The following is a 24,051-nucleotide window of genomic DNA, read 5'->3' as shown; positions in this document are numbered from 1 at the left end:
TACAAAATTTCCATCTACTTGGCTCATGAATATCAGAATGCTTTCCATCTACTCTTAAATAAATCATTAACCCCAGCATGTTTTCATCTAATTGGCTCATGAAGTTCAGAATAACTTCCATCAACTCAAAAAAAATCATTAACCCCAGCATGATTTCCATTTACTTAGTTCATGAATATATGAACGATTTCCATCTTATCTGTTTCTATCTATTTCTTATCCAGTAGTTAATTGTAGTATTGACCAGAAGTAACCATCATGACAACCATGACAATGATGTCACCAACTACCTACTATTTTACAACTATTCATACTGCTTACCCAGTCAGTAAGAAACACCAGCATGGCTTAACTGACATATTAAGCTCATAGCTTATGAATACCAAAATGACTTAAATTGAGTTACTTCTTCGCTAGTCATAAACACACCAGCATGACTTTAAACTGTATAGCTCATGAATATCAGAATTACTTTACATAGGTACTTCTTGAAATTATAAACACCAGCATGAACTCGACTACAGAGTTCATGAATATCCAAATGATCAATAGATCTACTTCTTCCTAGTCAAAATCATCAGCATGACTTCAAACACCAGAGTTCTTGAATATCAAAATGACTTCCCTAGATCTTCGCTAGTAATAAACACCACAATGGCTTGAAACTATATAGTTCATGAATATCAGAATTATCCATAAGATTTAGTTCACATCAGCATGAATTCAAACTCACGAATGTCAAAATGACTTCAATAGATATACTTTTTTGCTATTGAAGATCATTCAATCAAGCGAAAGCTCATGAATATCACATGAACAAAAAGAAAGAAGGAATTTTTTTTTTACTCTGAGAGTGACAAGAAATGCAATAAATCGGTCGCAACATAGCTTCCATTGAATAATGTTTTCCGCTGGAAATAAGCGTGTTATAGGATACGAAATATTCAGTTAAAGTATATAACATTCTTCTAGAATTGGTAGGGGAATTAATTTGTGTTTTCACCAATTATGATGTACCTTAATCATTAGATCAATTGCCTTTGTTTTTCATTAGTTTATAAAAGTTATGATTCTGTGTACAAAACATGTCAATATTGCCAAAATATGAAATTTTAACATGCAAACTCATTTTACCATAAAAAGCCCAAGAAATATAAATAAATAATAAATGTTTACAAATAAAAACTACTAAGAGAAACAATATTCTTGTAAAAAACACACATTCTTTTCCTGTTTTAAAATCATGTCCGAACTTAACACAAAAAACTAAATTCTAAAAAGGGATATTTAATTTAACTTAAATATACTTTCCTAATCATATTTTTTTCTTAAGCAAGAGCCTAAAAATACTATCAATTTTTTCAATTCTTTTTCCTAAATATATTTTTTTTTATCTTATGGACAATATATCATACACATTATTAATATAAATGAATAAATAGGACTAAAGGAATAAAACATGAGATATTGTTCATAATTGTGATGTTTAAACATGCATTTTTTCATTTTATTGGGAGTTTGTTTAAAAAAAAAATCATTTTTCATCAATATGACTGTCTCTCCTCAAAAACAATGTTAAATAATCATAATGTAATCAATGATGTCATCATGATATTGGAGTTACATCCCATCCCAATGGTTTATTGATTCAAAGTTTTCTGTGCAAAACGGTTGTAAGTGCAGTTACAACCGTTTTGCACAAAAATAAATTGCCATTTTTAGATACAACCTTTTGACAAATATTGCTTTATATACATTTATCCTTAGATTACAGAGCTAATGTTATGGGATATTATGGAGGCTTGTAAAATAGGTTAAAAAATATGAAAATATCACTTTTGGAAAAAAAGTCAGTTACAACCGTTTTGCGCTAAGCCCGCGATATGCAGCATTCCAATGTGAATAAACACTAAGTGTGACCTTGACCTTAGAGGAAAGGACAGATGGACAGACGGAAGGTGCGATTTTAATATGCCCACCTTCGGGGTCATAAAAACATACTGGTCAAACATGTTGCCTGGATAATCACTGACAGGACTTGTCACAGTTGCCTGCACACTGACAGGACTTGTCACAGTTTCCTGCACACTGACAGGACTTGTCGATTGACTGCACACCAACAGGATTTTGTTCAGTTGCCTGCACACTGACAGGACTTGATGATTGACTGCACACTGACAGAATTTGATTCTCACCTGCAACCTGACAGGACTTTGTTCAGTTCCCTGTGCACCACACTGACAGGACTTCATAATTGACTGCACACTGACAGCACTAGGTACAGATACCTGCACACTCAGAGGACTTTTTTTCAGTTGCCTGCACACTGACAGGACTTTGTTCAATTGCCTGCACACTGACAAAACTATGATAAATTGCTTGCACACTGAAAGAACTTTAAGTATAGATACACAAATAACAAACAGTGCACAACCCATCAATAAACTGCCTTAAGCTCTAAAAATCTAATATCAGATCACATTCAACACCATTAACTGATATTATCACCTTGTCCCATCTAGGACAACATCACATTGCTTCTAATGTTAATAATAATATTTTTCTTTATATAAGTTATAAGTGAATAACACTATCCACACAGAAGATAAGATTATAGCATCTGCATGAACAATAATCTACATGAAGTTCAATGGAAAAGTCTGATTATTAAATTTATTATTAAAGATGCACTCTTATTCACAAATAAGATTTACCACATTTAATAGTATTGTTTTAATATTCCAAAAAGGATGAATAAATGTCGAAAACAATGGTTGTTATGAAGGATACCAAGTTTAAATTGAAAGAAATGAGCATAACATACATTTTAGCATTCACCAATCATTTAATATTTTTGCGCTTTCTGCTTTTAAATACACGAATACAATATTCGTATTAGTAAATAATATTTTCCATATATGCATGATTTACTGCGTAGTTAAAGGTTTATCACTTAAAATGTATGTTTGTTATACATGTGTATGTATTGATTTTGAATTAGAGTGTCACTTTAAGTAAAAATGAAATTTCTTCTAAAAAATAAAGTGTATATTATTATAATAGTTATTTGAATCTATGAACCTAAAAAAAGAACAATAATTACTTCAGAAGTGTCTATGTTGAAGACTTAATAAAATTTATAACATATTCCCTTGTTACTAAAAATAGAAAGTAGTAGAATCTCCAACAAAAAGGGAGACCATATAACAAGACTTGCTGCCCTTGCTTCAAGAAAAACTTTACATAACTATCAGATTTTAACAAAGTGTATTTATAAAACAAAGTGTATTTATAACAAAGCATCAAAGGGCGCCGTTTAATAGTTTATGCATTTGTTATATGTTGAAAAACAAGGAATGTCAAGGCCAACAAGCATATTACAATGCATCGAACCGCATCCATGAAATTCTCAAAATATTTGTAGTATTCTGCTTAACAACATAGGGTAAAGCATTGAAATTGAAAAGTTTCAAGTTGAACATTTCATTAGGGGTGTGGTACATTAATGAACACGACAGAATTAGGGTGCTTGTGCACTGTACTTTTTGTCATTGCCACCTATCCATATACCAAGTTTTATTTCAATACCATGAGTATTTTGAAAGTAATGCTCTGGTCAAGAAAAAGAGGCAAAGGGCAATAATTCTGTAATTAGCTGAAATACAGCTATAGTCATTTTGCACTGCACTTCCTCTTGTTGTGCTTTACCATTGAATGATGTTTAATGAAATTCCAAAAAGAAGTTTTCTTGTTATGCTACGGACAGGAAAAGGAACAAAGGGAATAACTCTTGCAATTCGCTGAAATAGAGTTATTGTTCTTGTACACTGCAGCTCTAATCATTTAGGGGGAGGGGGCAAAGTCACCATGCTGGAATGACAACTTGAAGGGAAGAATAAGTTTCCTGATTATACGGGAATTCATCATGAAGTCAGTGACATGAAATAACAATTTTACTTTAGTACTTTTAAATAGTACTTTATTAAACATTATCATTTCGTATGAAAGTTACAAACATAAATAGAACATAATTATTGAACTGTTATATAAAAAGAGAACATTGTTTACTAGATGAAATGCATTTATAACATAACTTGCCTTGTTTTTAGCTGTTTAATAATACTAAAATGTATGAAATTGGACAAATTGCATAAAAAAACTGGTCAATGGAGTTATAATGTTAACTTCTCCATTTAAATGGTAAAGAAGAGTTGAAAATAGATGTTTTAGCTGATAGTGATATTAACACGAAAAAGCATGTGTCTTATAGGACAATGGCAAATTTTTCAAATATGATAAAAATAATGCATACAAACTGAATATGTATCAGACTATGCATGAAAGAAATAATACTGTTTCTATAAGCATAAATAGGCCAAATATGCACAAAATAATAGTAAAGAATGTGTGAAAGTGAACACTTAAAATAATTTCTTTGTGCATTAAATGAATATATACCAGAAAAGCAATACTAAATTAAGTGAATGTAAAATAACATGAAGAACACCCCTTTATGAATATCTTCATAACAAATCAGAGTACACGTAAACAATAATCATTTATATAATTAGTATCAAATGTGTCTACTTTAAAGTGTGTTTTCATTTGCATTAAATTAATATATACCAGAAAAGCAATTATAAAAATCCTTAAATGTATAAGAAACTGAAGACACCAAAGAATAACACCCATTTATGAATATCTCCAAAACAAATCAGAGGTCACCTGAACAATAATCATTCATACAATTAGTATCAAATGTGTCTAGTTTTTGTGTGTCTGTTCATTATCTTTAAATGAGCATCTTTAAAGTGAAACTCTTATTTGAAATCAATACATATAACAGGGCTTCCATTAAGAATTTGAAACTGGAAGAATAAACTTCCTGTCCATCAATTTTGGAAGTTTTACACAGAAATGTGGAAGTTAAAATCTCCCGAATACAATATCTTTTTCCACTATTTTTCAATTAGAATGTTAAAAATCAAGTAATTTGTAACTTTAACTTGCCAAATTCAAAGACTTATATTATAATAAATCATTTTATCTTAAGACTGATTGAAATTGTGACCATAAAAGTAATATTGACACAAGGTTTGAATATTTTGAACTTCCAAGCTTTCTACTTTGGTTTTCTTCAAATTTATGGAAGTTTTTGTACTTCCTAGAAATCAATTTTGAAAGTTTAACCCATTTCTAAGGAGTAATATACTTCCAAACTTCCTTTAATGGAAGCCCTGCATATAATTGTATTTATAACACACATCAAATTGACTGATAAAACAATAACTACTTACTAAATAATGCATTTACTGAAATATTGTTTACTGATTTATAACAAGCTTGTGACCCTGTTTATAATAGCAGAAAGCATGACAAATATTAAATGATTGGTGATTGCTAAAAGATTTACTGTGGTCTACTATAGTATCACAAGGCAGAAACACCATGTTTTATGTTCATTCTTATTAGCAAATTGAACTCAAAATCCTTCATTAGAAACATTGTTGTTGACATCTATCAACCCATTTTGAAAAATCAAAACAATAATATTAATTGTGATAAGTCTTGTTTGGGAGTAAGAGTGCATCTTTAAAAATAGTGTGTGTTTTTTTCACTTTATATGAAATATGTACCAATTCAATTTGACAAATGAGACAAAAAAATTAAGTTAGGAAATAGAAGTAGTAATTGTACATTATTAATACAAATCAACAACAAAATTGACAAAGCTCAATATAACAGGAAATCTATATGAAAACAAAAATCATTAATCATAATTATTTAAACTGAATTAAGGTATTTAAGTTATACACACTTTAATAAAAGCTTTCACCGACAACATAGTTATTATCAAGGTACACTATGGGACTTTTATCCAAATTTTGAAGATATTTTACCGTGAATTAAAAAAGTTATTTACCCTTCCCTAAATTTGCCACCAACTTCCACCAAATGCCACCCAGATCCATGGCAAATGGGTGGCACTTGGTGGAAAATGGGTGGCACTTGGTGGAATATCAAGAATTCCACCAACTGCCATGAAATTTCCACCCAACTGGAGGTGGCAGTTGGTGTAAAATTGAACTCAGTTTTTTTTTCATGTGGCACTTGGTGAAAAAGTTGGACTTAGTTAATTTTTCATATGGCAGTTGGTGAAAAAATGAACTTAGTTAATTTTTTGGGTGGCATTTGGTGAAAAAAGACTTCATAACTTATCATCATGGAATAAGAATAGCATTTACGACAGTTGCTGTTCATGCTGCTGTTTTAGCATCATTACATATGCTACTATTTAAAACTAACTGGTAATGTTGCTGGTTATACTGATGATGATTACGATGTTGGTGGTTCTATTGATGATGATTATGATGTTGGTGGTTCTATTGATGATGATTATGATGTTGGTGGTTCTATTGATGATGATTATGATGGTGGTGGTGGTGGTGGTGGTGGTAATTATGATGATTGTGGTGGTGGTGATTATGATGATTGTGGTGGTGGTGGTGGTTGATTTTGACAATTGTGGTGTTGTTGGTAGTTCATTGTGGTGTTGGTGATTATGATGATTGTGGTGGTATTGGTGATTATGATGATTGTGGTGGTGGTGATAGTGATCATGATGATTGTGGTGGTGGTGACAACAACAACAACATGTTGTTATTGATGATGATGATGATGATGATGATGATGATGATGATGATGATGATGTTGATGATAACAACAACAACAACAATGTGATGATGATTATCATGATCATGATAATGATGAGTTAAACTAAGATTTCTGTGTACATGTGCTCTGTTGCTATTTCCCCAAAGGTACAGGGATCCCATTAATGTTTGATTTAAACTCGGAATGACCTCTCTGCTGGAAAATCTGCTCAAAATATTTGAATCTTCTGACAGTTACTAGCATTAATTTTGTGGAACTTTGAATAGTGAGAAAAAAAATGTGCAGTTTTGTTTAATGAAATGGATTGATTATAAGGTAACTGTTTTGTTTTTTTATCATATTAACAACCAAAAAAGATCATGACTTATCATTTTATTTTATTTTTACACATATTAGGCTCTTTGTCTTTGTTTAAAGTTTGACTAAGAGATAAGCTTTATGCATGTACTGTCAAGTATGTTTCACTTTATTCCAAAATAATTGACAAATACTCAGTCAAGCAATGTACTAAGTTTAAAAAATTATCATTCAATTTGTACAATGAAGTTGAAGATGTATAAAGAAATGTTATACACATTTTTTTCCAGACAACCCCCCCCCCCCCCATAACGATGACAATGTACTTGGACAAGATTCTAAGACCTTTTTGGTAAATATTTGAATATTACAACAACTTAAATGAAGACTGACCTCATAGTTTTATCATATTTTATAAGCTTATACTTATTTAAAAGTGCTAAGTGCTATGAAGGGTGAGATAAACAATATTAAATGCCAGTCAAGAAAAGATGTAGAAGATGTATATGATCTAAAGGGTGTGTGTATTTTTAAGAAAAATCGTTGAGGTATTGACAAAGCCTTGGTGTTATTCATGTTGTTGGCTGCATGATTTTGAAAAAATAAAGATATAAAAGTGAATCTTGGTGTACACATGTTTCCAAAGACATTTGTAGAACAAATAACATTCTTCTGTGAGGCAAACCCTGTTATATTGAACAGATTTATTAAAATGATCGCTTTTTTCAGAAAGAAATATGAATAGAGGACTTCTATAGCAGAAGAAGTTAGCCAAACTTGCAGAAAACAACAACCGAATGTGCATCACGAAAGAAAAGAAACAGGTTATTGACATTTCAATATTCAAAATACCAAAACCGGTAGTTAAATTAACTTTTGGCCTGTATTGTCATTGCTAATACAACAGACGAGTGCTCTTGTAAAACATATTTGCAATGATTCAATGTATGAGGCTGAATTCTATATTTAGTTATGGTATATCATTTTGTTGTTATACTTGGTATTAATCTGGCTAGGCCCAAAGTTGAAGAAACTTATTTAAGAGTATGTTTTTAATGTTGTCATTTTATTTATGCATCTAATTTTAAAATATATTTTGAATAATGATAGCTAAAATGAAACCTTCAAAATAAATAATACTAAAACTGTTTTCAGGATTTCTCCAAATGTAGAAATGCAGACAGCTCTTCACCATCAACTGTGATCCTTTGTAATTTTGTGTACATATGAAACTAAATGACTGCAAAGAATTGTGTTTTTTGTTGTTCTTAGGTTGTTGTATGCATACTTCATAAATCCCATGATTTTATTTCCACCAAGTGCCACATAATTTCCATCAAGTGCCACATTGGCATGGCATTTGGTGAAAAAAAGATCAAAGAAACTGAACGTGGCATTTGATGGAAAATTGTTCCAATACTGCCACGTTGGGGTGGCATTTGGTGAAAAATTTGCCACCAACTGCCATGTGGCATTTGGTGGAAAACGTTCCAATACTCCACCAACTGCCACGTTGGGGTGGCATTTGGTGAAAAAATTTGCCACGTGGCATTTGGTGGAAAACGTTCCAATACTCCACCAAGTGCCACGTTGGGGTGGCATTTGGTGAAAAATTTTGCCACGTGGCATTTGGTGGAAAATGTTCCAATACTCCACCAACTGCCACCTTTGGGGTGGCATTTGGTGGAAAATGGTGAAAAATTAGATCAAAGTCCCATTTTATTCTGTTTTTCATCGTTTTACACCAAGTGCCACCCGTTCCAATACTCCACCAACTGCCACCCATTTTCCACGTCCAATTCGTGGCAAATTTAGGGAAGGGCAAGTTTCATTACACCCAACCCCAAACTCCAAGGGCTACAAAGAGCGACAAGTAAATATTTTGTCTATATTTGATTTTTGTTTCACATTATTAGAGCTTATGAAATAAACACAACAGTTTCTGGTGAAATAAACTTCAGTTAACAGAAAACATAAGTTCAACCGAACAGCATTATTGATACACATGCAAAAAAATCATTTTAATTGATCTTGTGAGTCTTCTGAACAGAGCAGTATTTCGATGTTTGAAAATATAAAGCAGTTTTATAAATTCATAAAAAATAATTAATAATAAGACAACCTGCTGAAATCATTTTAAATATTTTCTATGATATCTATTGAACAATTTAAAAGACAATTTATAATAGTTTACCGTTCAATTTTGAAGAAAATATACATAATGTCATGTAATACATTTTTATAGCTAATAAAATGCTTAAAAATCAACCCTTTTCTTGTAAAAATTGATAAAGCTTTATTGGACTTATTCATAAACTGTAATTAATCAAATAAATGAATTTTACGTATGATACTAACTCAGAATTCAGATTTAAAAACAATGAATGTACTTTCAAATCAAAATATGTAAAGAAACAAGAACACTATGTACATGTAGGCGGTAATGCCCCTCCAAAAATGTCAGAGTGAAAGTTCTCAACTAATAATTTGTCTTTTTAATATTCTAACATGTAAACAGTCTCTGTAGGTATTCCATGTCTATTTGTTTTATTTTGTCAGTGGTATTCTTACATTTAGAATTTTTCACAATAAGTCTCTCACTCTCAACATTTGAAGTTTGGTCTGTTCCCATGCGTTTGTACTTGTAGTGTGTGTGCACAGATGATAATTACTCAATGCTGAATCAATGCTGATTTGGTTTTTATGCCCCTTCAGATTCTTTACCCATCTAGAATGTTTAGTGCTGTAAAGGAAAAAAAATGTACTTTAAAAGCCTTTCTAACTTATTAGTATAGATAATAATACTGCCATACATATACAAAATAAAATATAAACAGTTTAATATTTCTCGACATTATTTAAAAAAACACACAACAAGCTGATACATTCATGTAGATAATATATAAAGAAAATTACTAAATTTATCAATAAAATTCATCATCATCATCATCATCATCATCATCATCATCATCACCACCACCACCACCACCACCACCACTTGATTATTGAATACAGTGAGTTTATAAAACAACAAACACCAACTCAAATATGTTTTTTATGAAATACTCACATCATCTCTATCAGATGTGACTGCCTTGTGTGGATGACATGGATGTCAAATCTGTCTCAATGATCCAACATAGTATTTAATGCAGGCTGGAATTCTTCATAACCCCAATTTGTTGACTTAGTAATATTCAGTCATTTTCCTACCTGAAAGAAATTAGACTTCTGATTATCAACCGGCAGAAACTACAACTGTGAAAGACAAATGCACATATATCAGTTATACATTCTGCACTAATATCCATTTTAGCCAAGAGTAAGTTGGTAAGCACAAATGTGTAGTTGTTGTGCATATGGTTGATAATGATTAACAACAGTACGGGATTTTAACGAGACCTACACCAAGCAAATGAATGTCGCTAGTGTCAAAGCTGTCGTGGTTTCCAGCCCGAAACCATGTACGTCTTTTCTTACAGGTTTATTTTGATATTATGCAGTTTGTAAACAAATAATGGGTATGTTCATGTATTATGGTATGTTAAAAATAGGTCACATACCAAAACACATCATTTTTAAACAAAATTTTAAGTCTAATATTTTTCTAAGATAAAACAATCAAATAAAAGATTACATACTCATATCATATACATAAATAATGTGCATAAGAATTTAAAAATATGAAACATGTACATAATGCACCAGTCAATTGTAACCATGGCCCCCCAGGTCAGGGGTTATGCCGGGGATAGCCGGGGAAACGGGCTGTGTTTTTACCTTTCAGGTGGCTTTGCAATGCCGGGTGAATGCGGTGGTTTTGTCTTCGAGCAAAATATAGCGGGGGAATATGCCTTACCTAGGCTCCCTGGGGTGGGGGGTAGCTACAATAATGAGCGATCAGGGATACTTTTTTTTATTATTTTGACATTTCTTATGTATCCCTGTAACGCTACAACTCTCTACCATTTAACAACGGGCGAAATGATATACTGAAATAATATGCAGTGATGTTGAAAAAGTGATCTAAACTGGATTAAATTTGTCATAAGAGTTGTTATTTTCACATTAATATATTTATAGGTCACAAATACCGTTATACATGTACACAACCAGTCAGATCTGTCCCAGATTTACTGATATCGGGATAAACAATCGACACTTGTAAGTGTTTTATGATGACTTGAACATGTTTTTTGGGCATACTGACATAACTTAATATGTGTTTAATAGTAGGCAATAATATTTTTGTAGAAATTTGAATTTATAATGGAGATAATTTCAAAATTGTGGCCGCGAGGATTCTCTGCGCAAGGACCGCTTGCTACTTTTTGCTGGGATGGTGGACGTCACGAGTCTGCCATATTAAAAAAATCGTCAAAAGACTCCTTGACGGCCATTTAGGTGGACTAGGGTGCGGGGGCATATGGCAGGGATTTGACCATCAGTTCGTCCTCGCAGGACGAGGATTTTACCTGGGGTTGGCTGGACCGAAAGTCAGAGTCCCGGCTATTCCCCTGATCGGGGGGGGGGGGGGGGGGGGGGTTAAAATTGACTGGTGCATAAGTAGATATTACATGTATATTTATAATAATATATAATTATAGTACATGTATGTAAAAATATTAACACGCTGTCTTAACATTTAGCAAATAAAAATGATTTAAGAATTCCAAAGATAAACTAAAAAACAAACATTTTTGAACACATCAACGTACAAAACTACTTAAATATACTTACATACATAGCCCTTTGATACGAATATCCCAGTTCCGTGCCGATTGTTGACATTCATTTTTTCGACAGAAAATCTTCTCTTACGCGTATAATTCGCTTATAATCTGTTTTACTGTAACGACTCAAATTGTTAGGTGTATCGTAATCAACTGTCAGTGTGCACTTTTAGTGTTTACTTATTTTAAACGTATATTCATGATAAAATCATCACCCGAGTTTCCAACTACTACGATGTAGAAATTCCATTATTGACTTATGATTAGTGGGGAAATACCTTCTGGTTCTAAAAATAGCAACATCCGGTATGTGTTACAACTCGGGGACAATCTTAATAAAATTTTACTAATGTCACCTTCAACACATTAACAAATAAAGTTAGGTGAACATTTAATTCCAATATCGATAAGATTAAAGAAAAAAGATTACCTCATGGTTTATCAATACAGTATACATAACAAAACAACATAAAACATAATTATTCCCATTCACATAATTACCGGTCCACACATTTTACATTTCCGGCACATGATATTTAAGATATTTCAGGTAACCAATCGGAAAACGTAAACGAATCGGGAAAAGTTATTAAACTTATTTGTCGTTCTTCCGAAATAATGTTTTGAAGATTAATTTAAGACTATCTATTCAACCATAAAAAGCATTTTTAACACCCATGCAATCGCCACCCATTTGCATTTTTTAATCATTATAAAATAACAGTAAAACCCAACTGTCAACCAACTTAAAAACCGCTCCTACCACTAACTAAAATAAATTCCCATTCCATAATAGGTGCGCACTTCAGTGCGGCGCCAATGAACTTGTAGCCCACGGTCTCAGGCCATTTTTTCTCCAGGGGCATTATTTTAAAAAACATGGTAGATAACCAATCGACAATGTTACACACCAAATATTTAAGCACTAGGCTTCATAGTATTTGCCAAAAAAGTTTTGCAATTTTTCCTTCAGGTTGCCATGGCTACCAGAGCTCTTGATGGAATTAATTTCTTTGAACAATTCTGAAAAAGCACCAACCAAGGATCATTCCTATGAAGTTTCATCAAAATTGTCCAAGCAGTTTAGGAGAAGAAGATTATAACCAATTGTTGACATTTTCCTTTAGGTTGCCATGGCAACAAGAGTTCTGCATGGAATTAATTTCTTTTGAGCAATTTTAAAAAAGCACCAACCAAGGATCATTCCTATGAAGTTTCATCAAAATTGTCCAAGCGGTTTAGGTGCAATTTATTCTGGAATTGCCCTAAGTAAATTAAATATGACTCCCTCTTGTTTGAAGTGTAGAGTAGATTTTTTTACTAAAAAATGATTAAATGCTTTATCTGTGGCAGTGCTTTGTTTATATCAAAGCGCTGAAAGCGCTGCAAGACTGTGGGTGATGTAACTGACGCAAGCAAACACTACCGCAAAGTTCTTTCAAATGATTTTATACAAATGATGAACACTCTTTAAGGAAGATGAAGAAGGATAAATGCGATTATAATAAGCACAAATATATTGGCCCTACTTAATCATGTATCCAATGGCCTACAAGGTTCTTAATTCAAGTTTCCTAAGTTTTAACCGCTTTAAATTAGTTAAATGCATATTCCTTATGTTAAAATTGCTTCAATTTATGACGTCGCTTTTAACAGTTTCAGTAAGCAATTACATTCCTTCATTTCATTAGGGTCTGTTGAAGCCAATGTCTTTAAAATGCAAATACAATACAAACTATACCCAAGATTCAAGGGACAAAATAAAAATATAACTTTAAAATGATGCTCTTTCAAGCCTAAAAATGCTCAGATTTTCTATCAACAGAGTCCACATATCTACAAAATTAATTTTGTGCTTGAGTTACTTTCTTTGATATAAAAGTGAAAACAAATCTGCATGGTGCTGTGGCATCATACCATGAAAAAAAAACAATATCTTTAAAATATGTTTCTAGTTTGTTTTTATTATAAAAGTGTTAATAAATCTGCATGGTGCTGAAGAAAAATGTCAGCACATTAATGTCTTAAATTTTAAACCTGCAGCATTAATTAGCGCCATGCTGTCAAGAATGTCTGGACAATTGAATGAAATATGCATGGACCGAAATGACAGCTGGTTTTTCATTGACAAAAGATGCCTTAGAGGCTGTTTTAAGATTATGCTATTCAAAGTATGAGGGTAGTTGGTAAAGTTTTCAATCATATTCAGATGATGGCTGATATTTGCTGATAAACATGTATCCTCTTAGCAGCAGGGAATAAGTAAATGACATAGTTTTAATGACCAATATTGGAGTTGTGACCTTGACCTCCAAATTCAAAGGGGTCATCTGCTGGTCACCCCAAACCTAAATTTCAAGTTTGAAGGCCATGGGTGCAGAATTTGTCGAGTTGTCACACGGGCAAGCTTTTTGCGTTCAATGTCTCTGTGACAAATAAATAGGGCTCACCTACTGGTCAAGCCAAACCCCAAAGTCAAGTTGTTGAAGGGCCATGGGTGCAGGCTTTGTCCAGTCATTATTAGTACAACCTTTAAGCATTCAAGGTCACTGTGACCTTGTCTTTTGACCCAATGACCCCTTAAATCAATTGGATCATCTAATAGTCAGGCTAAGCCTCCATGTTGAGTTTCAGGGCCATAGGTGCAAGCATTGTCAACTTATCAGTCAGACATTCTTTGACACCTTCCTGTTCAAGGTCACTGTAACCTTTGACCATATTACCCCTAAAATCAAAAGGCGTCATCTACTGGTTAAACCAAACTTTCATGTCAAGTTTGACAATAGGTCTAGGAATTGTAGAGTTATCAACCAGGAAAAGCTTTGGTCTACTGTCAGACAGACGGACGTAGCAGCCAACATGTGCAAAGCAATATACACCTCTTCTTTGAAGGGGGCATAATAAATTGAAATTTATTAAATATTTTTGTTTATTATGTTAATTAACTTACACTACATACAACAAGTTCCATTTTGATATTTTCGAATGCTCATTTATACATGTACATGGGTTTTGATCTGACTATGAACATGAAACTACATAATGATGTTCCCTCCTATCAATTCTAAATTTAAATAACCATGAGGAAAAAACAACATGTTTTCACTGCACCATGAATAAATATGTCAAACAAAATAAATGTCAAGTTATTTAAGATTAATTTAACACTGTTCTTTTGATGATTTCCGTGCATTCCTGACTGCAGGTTTTTCCCATTTTTCCACACAGTTATTTCATATTGGCCTTACAAGGTCAGATCTTGAGTTGGGTCTTCATTGCTGGACACTATCTCTTTATTTCCACAGAAAACACACTGGTGCAAGTTTCACTGCAACAACTGCAAAAAAAGTTATATTATATTCTAACTGAACTCTGCATCAATATTCAATTATATTTTATTGGATTTAGGAAATGTCTTTGTTTTAAAAGATTCATATAAATTAATGCATTTTTTTTTCAATTTATTCCATTATCATGCTGGACTCTTTGACATTGATGGTTAAAACAAAGAAGGCATATGATTTGTGTACAGATTAAACATTATTAATTATAAATATGTTCTTTAATAAATAGACAAGTGGCAACAATTTCCCCAGTTAAAAAGTTTACATTTGCATTTCTGCAGATTAATCAATTGCATTTCTTTTGCTTTGATCATTTAAGTCAAATGAGTTAGACATGATAACGCATTAAAATAAGAAATGTATTTTTGGGCATCAAATTATAGTGTGTGCCTTCAATCTAGAAATAAATTTCTTCTCAACATATGCTAAATTATAAAAAAAATATATAAACCAAGATTTTGATTATGACATACCTGCAAAGTTAGTGGTCTCCATAACTGCTCAGAAATGCTCCCTATGACAAACTAAGTGCTGGTGTATGGCTGGGGAATAGTGCTGCTCCAACCAGCGCAATTCTTCCTACAGGTGGACCAGCTCCTCAATATGGTTTCTGTCATGGCAATGATAACAGTATGTAACATGCCCTTTTCTATTTTCCAGAGAATGAATCCTCCAATCTAAATTACAAATTTAAAAACAAATTTATACATATGCAAGTGTAATGTTGTTAAAAACAAACCATTTAGGTGCAACAAAACTATAAGATTTTAGGTGAGAATTGAGCCAAATCAAAACATTTAGTCATTTAAAGGCTTTAGCACTCTGACAGATTTACTGTTTTTACAACTTTTGTATTTTTTGTCTTGGAATGACCTATTTTTTGCGTAAATATCTGCAAACCAGTGATATAAGACTACTGACAAAATATTACATTGCAGACTTCCATATTTCAGGTCGAAATCTAAGGTTTTATGGCTTAAAGTGTTACTAACGATTTAAGAAAAATGCATAAAACATTTTGAACTTAAATATAAACATTTTCTGACTAATTTATTGTCAGCAATCTTATATGAATGGTTAACATGCATTTTCACATAAATTGGCCCATTCCAAGACAAAAAATAAATAAAGTAGTCAAAATGTTCAATCTGTGAGAGTGCTGCACTCTCAGTCACAGATTGAATGTTTTGACAACTTCTTTTACTTTTTGGCTTGGAATAAGCTAATGAAAAGCAGTATGAAAACTGATGATATAAGACTGCTGACAAAAGATATGATCATGTTTTTTTTATATTTACATTTGTGACTAATTGTTTTATGGTTAAAAGCATTACTAATGCTTTAATAATAATGAGATTTTTGGCATAGAACACCATCTTTTGATCGTATTAAAATAAGAAATCAGCGTTCCAATATTTTCACTTGTCTTTTTTTACTGAATTAATATAAGAAAGCAGCGATCTACTTTTTCCAGTTGTCTGTTATGACCAGTGTTCAGAAATTCGCATAAAATAATTCATTACCAGATCAAGAAATAAAAAAAGAGTTAGTAAAACAGTCAATCTGTGAGAGTGCAGCTTAAACATTTAAAGTGATATGCATTATCAGCCAAGTGCAGACCTATTCACATCCTGGCTACACAACCAGTACATTCATCAGCTTTACTGATTCGAACCAGGCACATTTATATTGGTAGACTAGCATTTTACCAATCTGTGCTGGCCAGTAAAGTTCTCATTTAAAAATTATAATTCAAAATGTATATACCTTAGTTCATTTTTTGCCAACTCTGTTTCAACTGAACTTCCTAAATGAATGAGAAGTTTCAAAAAATAATTACAATATCTCAGCAAATACCTGCATTTATGTGTTTCTTGTGCAATCTGTCAGCTTTGGTAGGCTCATGTTTCATTTTGTCCATCTCAATACTAATAATCTTCTAGTCTGATGTATTGCCATCCGATTTTTAAGTCAGGTCAGGCAGCCATTTCAGCTTTGTTCCAGTTGATTGTATCAGATGATGTTAACAATACTAGCCTTGTATCCAGGCACAATCTGAAAGTTTACAAAAGAACATGGCCTGTAATATTTAATAAAAGAATTATAATCGTCAACCCCTGGATGATGGGTTCTAAAGTAAACCTGTGAGAAAAGATGCTACTGGTATGGTGCTTGAACCCACGACCATGTGAACACTTGCATGGAGATCTGTCAAACTGAGCTAACCGGGTAACTGATTTTTAGGCAGTTCCCAGCTTGGCTCTACAATTGACAGGTGCATCATACATTATAAAGAAAATAAATCAAGCACTTGAAGCACTAGTCCAAATAATAGTAACTTGACTGATCTTTTTACAAATTTTGAAATGGCATATCCTTTACATACATTTTTTGTTGTACCAAAAGTGGGTAGCTATTCCGGTCAGATAATTATCTAAAATATGAGTTATGTACACAAAAAATAAAATGCGACGAATTATTATGAGTTTGATGAGTGTTTTTCTTCATTTCATACTGTCAAAACATAATGATATAAACTGTTATACATGAAGAGCACCTGCAAGGCTGCGGTACATAGATTATCAACAATCGGAGCCTTTTGGCCATGGTCAAATTGTTAAAATTATATATACAAAAGGTGACTGGTCTATCTCGAAGTTAACCGGAGATGGTCCAGTTGCTATGCTAGATAAAATGGTTGTGTTTAAATGCATTAAATGCTTGTTTTGTGAAAAAAATATTTGCACTTACATGGTTATAACTAAAATATGAATATAAACCTTTAATATCTATTTCAAACATATAATACTTATTTAACTATGATTTCAATATCTTTCAACCCCCCCCCCCCACCTGTTTTGCACAAACCCGATTAGACGTAAGGGATTGTAAGAATCCCATATAACACGTCTATTTTTTTAGACTATTGAAGCACATATGTTCTTTTTTGATGGTTGAGACGTTTCAGGTTAAACAACAATTAAAAATGCAAAATAATTTTAGTGAATAATCAACTCTGAATTGAAAGTAACATGAAGATGTTGTAATGAAGGATTTGCCATATCTATATAATGTAAATATATGTATAATTTTTTTTTTTTGAATCGTAAAAAGAGTCTGTCAATGTACAAATATTTAGACTAAGAGATGTGGATCAGCTAGATGTACCTTCTAGTCCAAATAATTGTACGTTGACAGATTTTTTTAACGATTTTTGACAACAAATCCTTCACGTACAAATTGTTTTGTACGACAAGTGGGTAGTTATTCCGATCGGGATTCCGGGGTTAAAGCATATTGCGTCTATAACATTTCATAAAAACAAGAAATATTACCAGATAATGTTATTTTATATAAATTCTGTAACCAAAAAGTAATATCCAGCAAATAATTATGAGTTTGATGGTTTTTTCTTCATTCCATTCTGTCAAAACATAACAATATATACATGAAGGGCACCTGCAAGGCTGCAGTTCACAATTTTACAACAATCGGAACATTTCGGCCATTAATTGTAACAACTCCCCATCTTCTGTAAGCTTCGAGATAGTCAATTCCTGTTGGATACTTGCCTAGGTGTTCCCATTGTTCAGCCATGGCCGAGTTGTTACGATTGCATTATCTCGAAGCTTGTTGGAGGTGGCCGAGTTATTACGATTGGGTCAAGTTGTTCCGCTTGGCATAATTGTTGTCTGTGTCAGTCAACTTTCCTTTCAATAGAAAGATAAAAACTGTGTTTTAATGCATTAAATGCTTTTTTTTTGCAAAATAGCTTTGCACATCCATGGTAAAATATGAATATAAACCTTAATTATCTAGGGTCACGGACACTACGGACCATGGACATTACGGACCAGACATTACGGACCAGATTTAGGGACACTACGGACCAGATGCAGGGACATTACGGACCAGATTTAGGGAAATTACGGACCAGATTAAGTTACTTACCGACCATGATTTATAATGTTTTTAAACATTTGTTTTTAATTTATTCACTCATTAGTCTAAATAAATACTTGAATATGAGTGCTCAGTATGACAATTATCTTTAATGTAACTGTGAAAAATCCCATGAAATTCCAATGTTAAACATCAATGTATTTTTAATAAATTATTATAATAATGTGAATAATAATAACGAAATATGTTTTTATCTTATAATGTACCATATTTCGGAACATTACGTACCATGAACTAAACATTACTCACAGTTTGTTTAAGAACAAAATATATAATATAATTGAGATAATTATGGGCATTGATTTATTATTTACATACAACTTATGTGTATTTGTAAATGTGGATATTAAAGTTTTCATATACATGTGATAGATTGCTTTCTGAAATAAACTTTGGATCGTCATATGTGTTTGTTTTCCATTTCATTTGTTTAAATTGAAAGGTTCAGTGAAAGTGCGCCGTCACGTTGTATCCCCAATCCAGGCGCATGAAATACCGATTATGTGCAAGCTTGTTAAGGAAAGGACGCTGTGCCGCTACCAACGCAAGGCTTCAACCTTGACACAAGGCCGGCTCATGAAGCTTTGGGCGGAGTATTCTGCTTACGAGTTGTCTACAAGCAGTCTGCTCAAAGCATGTGCGAGACTTTTTGGGCCTGTTTAGATACGAATGGTGGGTAGCTTTGGTGACATTCGCTGTATTGTTATTGTTGTATTGCATTCGCGATTCATGTATACACTGATATGTCCTTATATGTTCTCGATTTATTTTGGGAAATGAACTATTTTGGAAAATATTTCTTCTGTTGCTTTTAATTGATTTAACTGTCAACCTTTCAAATTTCGTTGATTATTATTCACATAATTGTTATAAATACATAGGTCTTTAACACCTTTTGGAATTTCACAAGATTTTATATTGAATCATTGATCTATTCGAATTTCACGGGATTTTTCACAGTTATATTGAAGATATAACGTCATACTGAGCACTCATATTCAAGTATTTATTAACAAATTAAAAACCAATGAGTGAATAAATTAAAATAAAATGTTTAAATCATGGTCCGTTAGTTTCTGAAAATGGTCCGTAATGTCCCTAAATCTAGTCCGTAGTGTCCCTAAATCTGGTCCGTAATGTCTGGTCCGTAGTGTCCGTAATTCATTATCTATTTCAACCATAAAATACTTCATTTAATACAATTTCAATATTTTCCAAACACTCCCGTTTTTTGCACAAACCCGTTTAGACGTTAGGGATTGGAAGAATCCTGTATAACACGTCTATTATTTCAGACTAATGTACATTACCTTCGTGTCCGAAATCGATCACTTCCTGGCAGCTCATTTCTGGATTGTCTCCATCTAAATTTAACATTTTTAGACGCATACATTGATGCCATTTTTCTTTTGATTGATGTTGAAGCAATAACACTAAATACAGGTCGGTTATTTTGTAGAGGAACCTGTTCGAAGTAACATTCAATTTCATTTCCGCATAATCGCCGCCATATTGTGTATGACTTTAAAAACTACACCCTATAGTACAGAATAACAATAGGCATAACGTTGAAACACTGTGATAGTTATAATCCAAATAACTTACTCAAACAAATACAATAGTTTGATTGCTGCTGAAAATAAATCATTTGAAACATAAAAGCTATTTAACAAAATATTACATGATATGAACTCTTTAACTGTGTATGATTTATTTCTTAATAGTTTTCATTCATAAAATATGTTCTTTGCCGGGGTTTGCCGGGTCAGTCTTGAATGCCGGGATATGTGTGACGTCACACGGGGTGCAAACATATGGTGTAGATTACTATTGGTTGTAGGGTAAAATGACTTCGTATGTAAATGCTATACTTTCATTATTTTTCATTACTTTGTTCAATAAAACTCATCAAATTGCAAGTACAACTATACTAAGAGTAACACGCAATGTTTGTCATAAAAAAACGCAATAACGCGTTAAATACACATAAGCAAGTACTTGACGCCCCGCATTCACGTAAGTAGTTCTGTTGCTACGCAGGTGGTGTGTATTAATATATTCATGTTCAATATGTCGTGTCAGGCGACTAGTCGCGTTTCTGAAATACCGCTCTCTAAAGACTGTCGGCTTGCAGCCGACAGTCTAAAAACCAAAGTTCCAGATATGGTTTCATATGCAATAAAGCATTACTCCATACTTCAAAAATCTATAAGTATATGGGAAGAAATCATAAGCATGCATAAACCATCTTTAGATGTTTACGTTAATTTGTTTTAGAATTACATGACTGAAAAGGCCAAAAAGCCTTTCAACATTTTAAGCGCTTTGATTATTCAATTGTTTCTACTCTTTTCAGCACATTCCAATTAGTTTAGATCATTCCGTACTTTTGATGATGATAGAAAGGTGAACAATCTCCCTATGAACTGAAAATACCATAATGTTACTGTGATACAACAAGAGGCCCAAAAGGGCCTATGCTGTACTGGCATGGCTCTTGTGGTCATTTTCAATCCAGAGCATGTCAATTGAGTAATAGGCAACAAATATATAGTTCACTTTTTGTGTTTGGGTTAGCTGCATGCTCAACATCTGAGGACAGGAAGTGTTGTAAACAGATTAGTTGCATGAACTATTTTAATATGTGCCAAGTAAAGGTAATCTGAGGGTAAAAAATATTTGCTTTCAAAACTGTACTCATGGTCAAAATTTTATTTCTGTAGCTTTAAAAATAAAAAGTTGGTCAAAGGTCAATGTCAAGGACATGCGAGGACAACATTAATGCTTGTTTGCAAAACTGTTCACATGGTCAAAATTTCATTACTGTAGCTTTAAAAATTAAAAAGTAAGTCAAAAGGGGTGGTGCCAGCTTTTGCCCAAGGGGCATTATTTCAAATGTTTTCAAATGCATCATATGATGCTCCACAACAAATATCAAAGGTATGGGCCTTGTGGTTTGAAACAAGAAGATTTTGAAAATATTTCTTAAATAAGTCTCTAGGAAAATTGTGACACCCAGAGCAGTGCCAGTTTTGACCCAAGGGGCATAATTTGAACAACCATGGTAATGGACCACTAAATAAAGGGTTTTTAACATTTCCCAATGGGGGGGGGGGGGTCCGTCCCTTACAAAGAAAAGAAAACTCTTCTCGGCGCCTCCGCCAACGTCGCCGAGGTCGTTTGTGTTGCCGCACTGATCCCTTGCAGGAAGATCTCCGTGGGAGGGGGAGGGGGTGGCAGTAATTGTGACTTTACATGTAAACTTGACTGAAAATAGACTTCGCTCAGGTAGACTGGGCTAAAATTAGTCTTGGCTAAAAATAGCATTTTTTTTATACTTTCAAGACCCATAATCCAGGCATGCATGGGCAGATGTGGCTGGTTTTCAAAAGGAACCAAGTTCTAAAGGATATCTAAATACTGTACAAGTTTCATCGAGATACAATCAAAACTGAAGACTGTTTCATGTTCACAAGCAATTGTTTACCGACGCACAGATTTTTTTTTTTACTTTCAAGGCCCATAATCTAGGCATGCATGGGCGGATCTGGCTGGTTTTCAAAAGGAACCGAGCTCTAATGGATACCTAATACTGTACAAGTTTCATCGAGATACAATCAAAACTGAAGACTGTATCGTGTTCACAAGCAATTGTTTACATACGCACAGACGCACATACGTATACATTACCATCGCATAAGCTCTTCTGGCCTTTGACCAGTAGAGCTAAAAACAGAATAAAAAATTTCATACCACAAGCATTTCCTGCTCATCAAGTTTGGTCTGAAGAAAATCATTTGTAATCAGCTTTGCATCTAGGACAACTTCAGCTTTAAAACGGCTCTGGTCACCCATGTCCAGTGACTTCACATCATGAACAGCATTCACAAACTTGTCATTCTCCAGAATCCTTTGGATTTCTCTTTCATACGGCAGAGTTCTGTACGGATTGGAATAAAAACAAATTGTACTGATTTGAACAAATTCAGAAAAGAAAAACACAAATGAAAATATTACTTTACAAGTGTTTTTTCACATGATCAGTTTTAAAAATGGCAATAGAGTTGGTTGTGGGCAAAGGCACCATCATCAACACTTCAGTTCCACGTTAAAAGGATTTGTGTTAAGTGAATTGAAATCATTCATGTAATATGTGGAGTAAATAGCAGAGTTATGGTCCAGACAAGCAGCTTCCTTATCAATTTGCATAATGTAAAAGAGAAAGAGAGTTATAATTCAGCAATGACTGATATGTTGGATGGTGGCAGCGGAAAGAAAAGGAAACAATTCTTAAATAAGGAAAAGTCCACAATTCGGTGGAAATACCGAATAATTAAAAGCACTGATTAAAGTAAAAATCGGCGACACTACAAATTTGGAAATGACAGTCTCAAGGATCTTTTGTTATATTTTTGTCAAATCTAGAGATTCCTGACAGCTCTGGAATAAAACAGGGTATCATATTTTAAATAAGTAATGACTTTATTAGTTCTTAACTTAAATTGATTGACCCAATTTGGCCAGTTTCCAATAACTGGTAAGCGGGTCGGTGATATTACTGAAATCCCGAAATCCTGGTAAATATCGAAATCCCCTTTTATTTTCGTATATATCGTTTTCTTTTATACACCCGGATTTAAAACTTTATTGTGTTCGAATGTTGTATGCCGTAATTGTTGGAGGTTGGAGAGGCGTGGGGAAGTCGGAGGAGGGGTGGGGGTCGTGGTGACTAAAACCTGGGACCCCCTTTCATTTACATAAGTTCATACAAAAGAAGAGTATGCGAGAAGGTTCGTACGCCGGGGCTTCAAAACTGCATTGTGTTTTAGTGGGTTGAAAGCTGTATTTCTTGGAGAGGGGTGGGGGAGTCGGAATAGTTGGAGGTGGGGCAGGGAGTGATCAAAACCCGGGAACCCCATTCATATTTCTAAGTACATACAATTAAAAGAGTATGCAGTATGGTTTAAAACTGTATTGTGTTTAAGTTGGTTGTATGTCGTGGTTGAGGTTGGTTGGAGAGTGGTCGGGGAGTCAGAGAA

At 33.3% G+C, this 24,051-nt stretch overlaps 1 protein-coding gene and 1 long non-coding RNA gene across 2 annotated transcripts in view; both read right to left on the bottom strand.

Moving 5' to 3' along the window:
• Nucleotides 1-24,051, bottom strand: part of LOC128234618 (zinc transporter 9-like) — a 308,991-nt gene that overhangs the window by 27,365 nt on the left and 257,575 nt on the right. Inside the window, exon 18 of the mRNA XM_052948969.1 lies at nt 22,766-22,952. Within this exon, the coding sequence (XP_052804929.1) occupies nt 22,766-22,952 (187 nt within the window). The remainder of the gene's footprint in view (nt 1-22,765; nt 22,953-24,051) is intronic.
• LOC128234623 (uncharacterized) lies at nt 14,567-20,551 on the bottom strand. The gene is made up of 4 exons (XR_008260980.1): nt 20,323-20,551; nt 16,907-17,104; nt 15,523-15,726; nt 14,567-15,042 (listed from the first exon to the last, which is right to left on the bottom strand). It is a non-coding gene; the product is annotated as an uncharacterized LOC128234623 (long non-coding RNA).

The sequence above is a fragment of the Mya arenaria genome, chromosome 5 (genome assembly GCF_026914265.1).
Source record: "Mya arenaria isolate MELC-2E11 chromosome 5, ASM2691426v1".
Classification (NCBI taxonomy): Eukaryota; Metazoa; Mollusca; class Bivalvia; order Myida; family Myidae; genus Mya; species Mya arenaria.
Note: the sequence above shows the minus strand (reverse complement) of the source record. Positions and strands in the feature narration are given on the sequence as shown.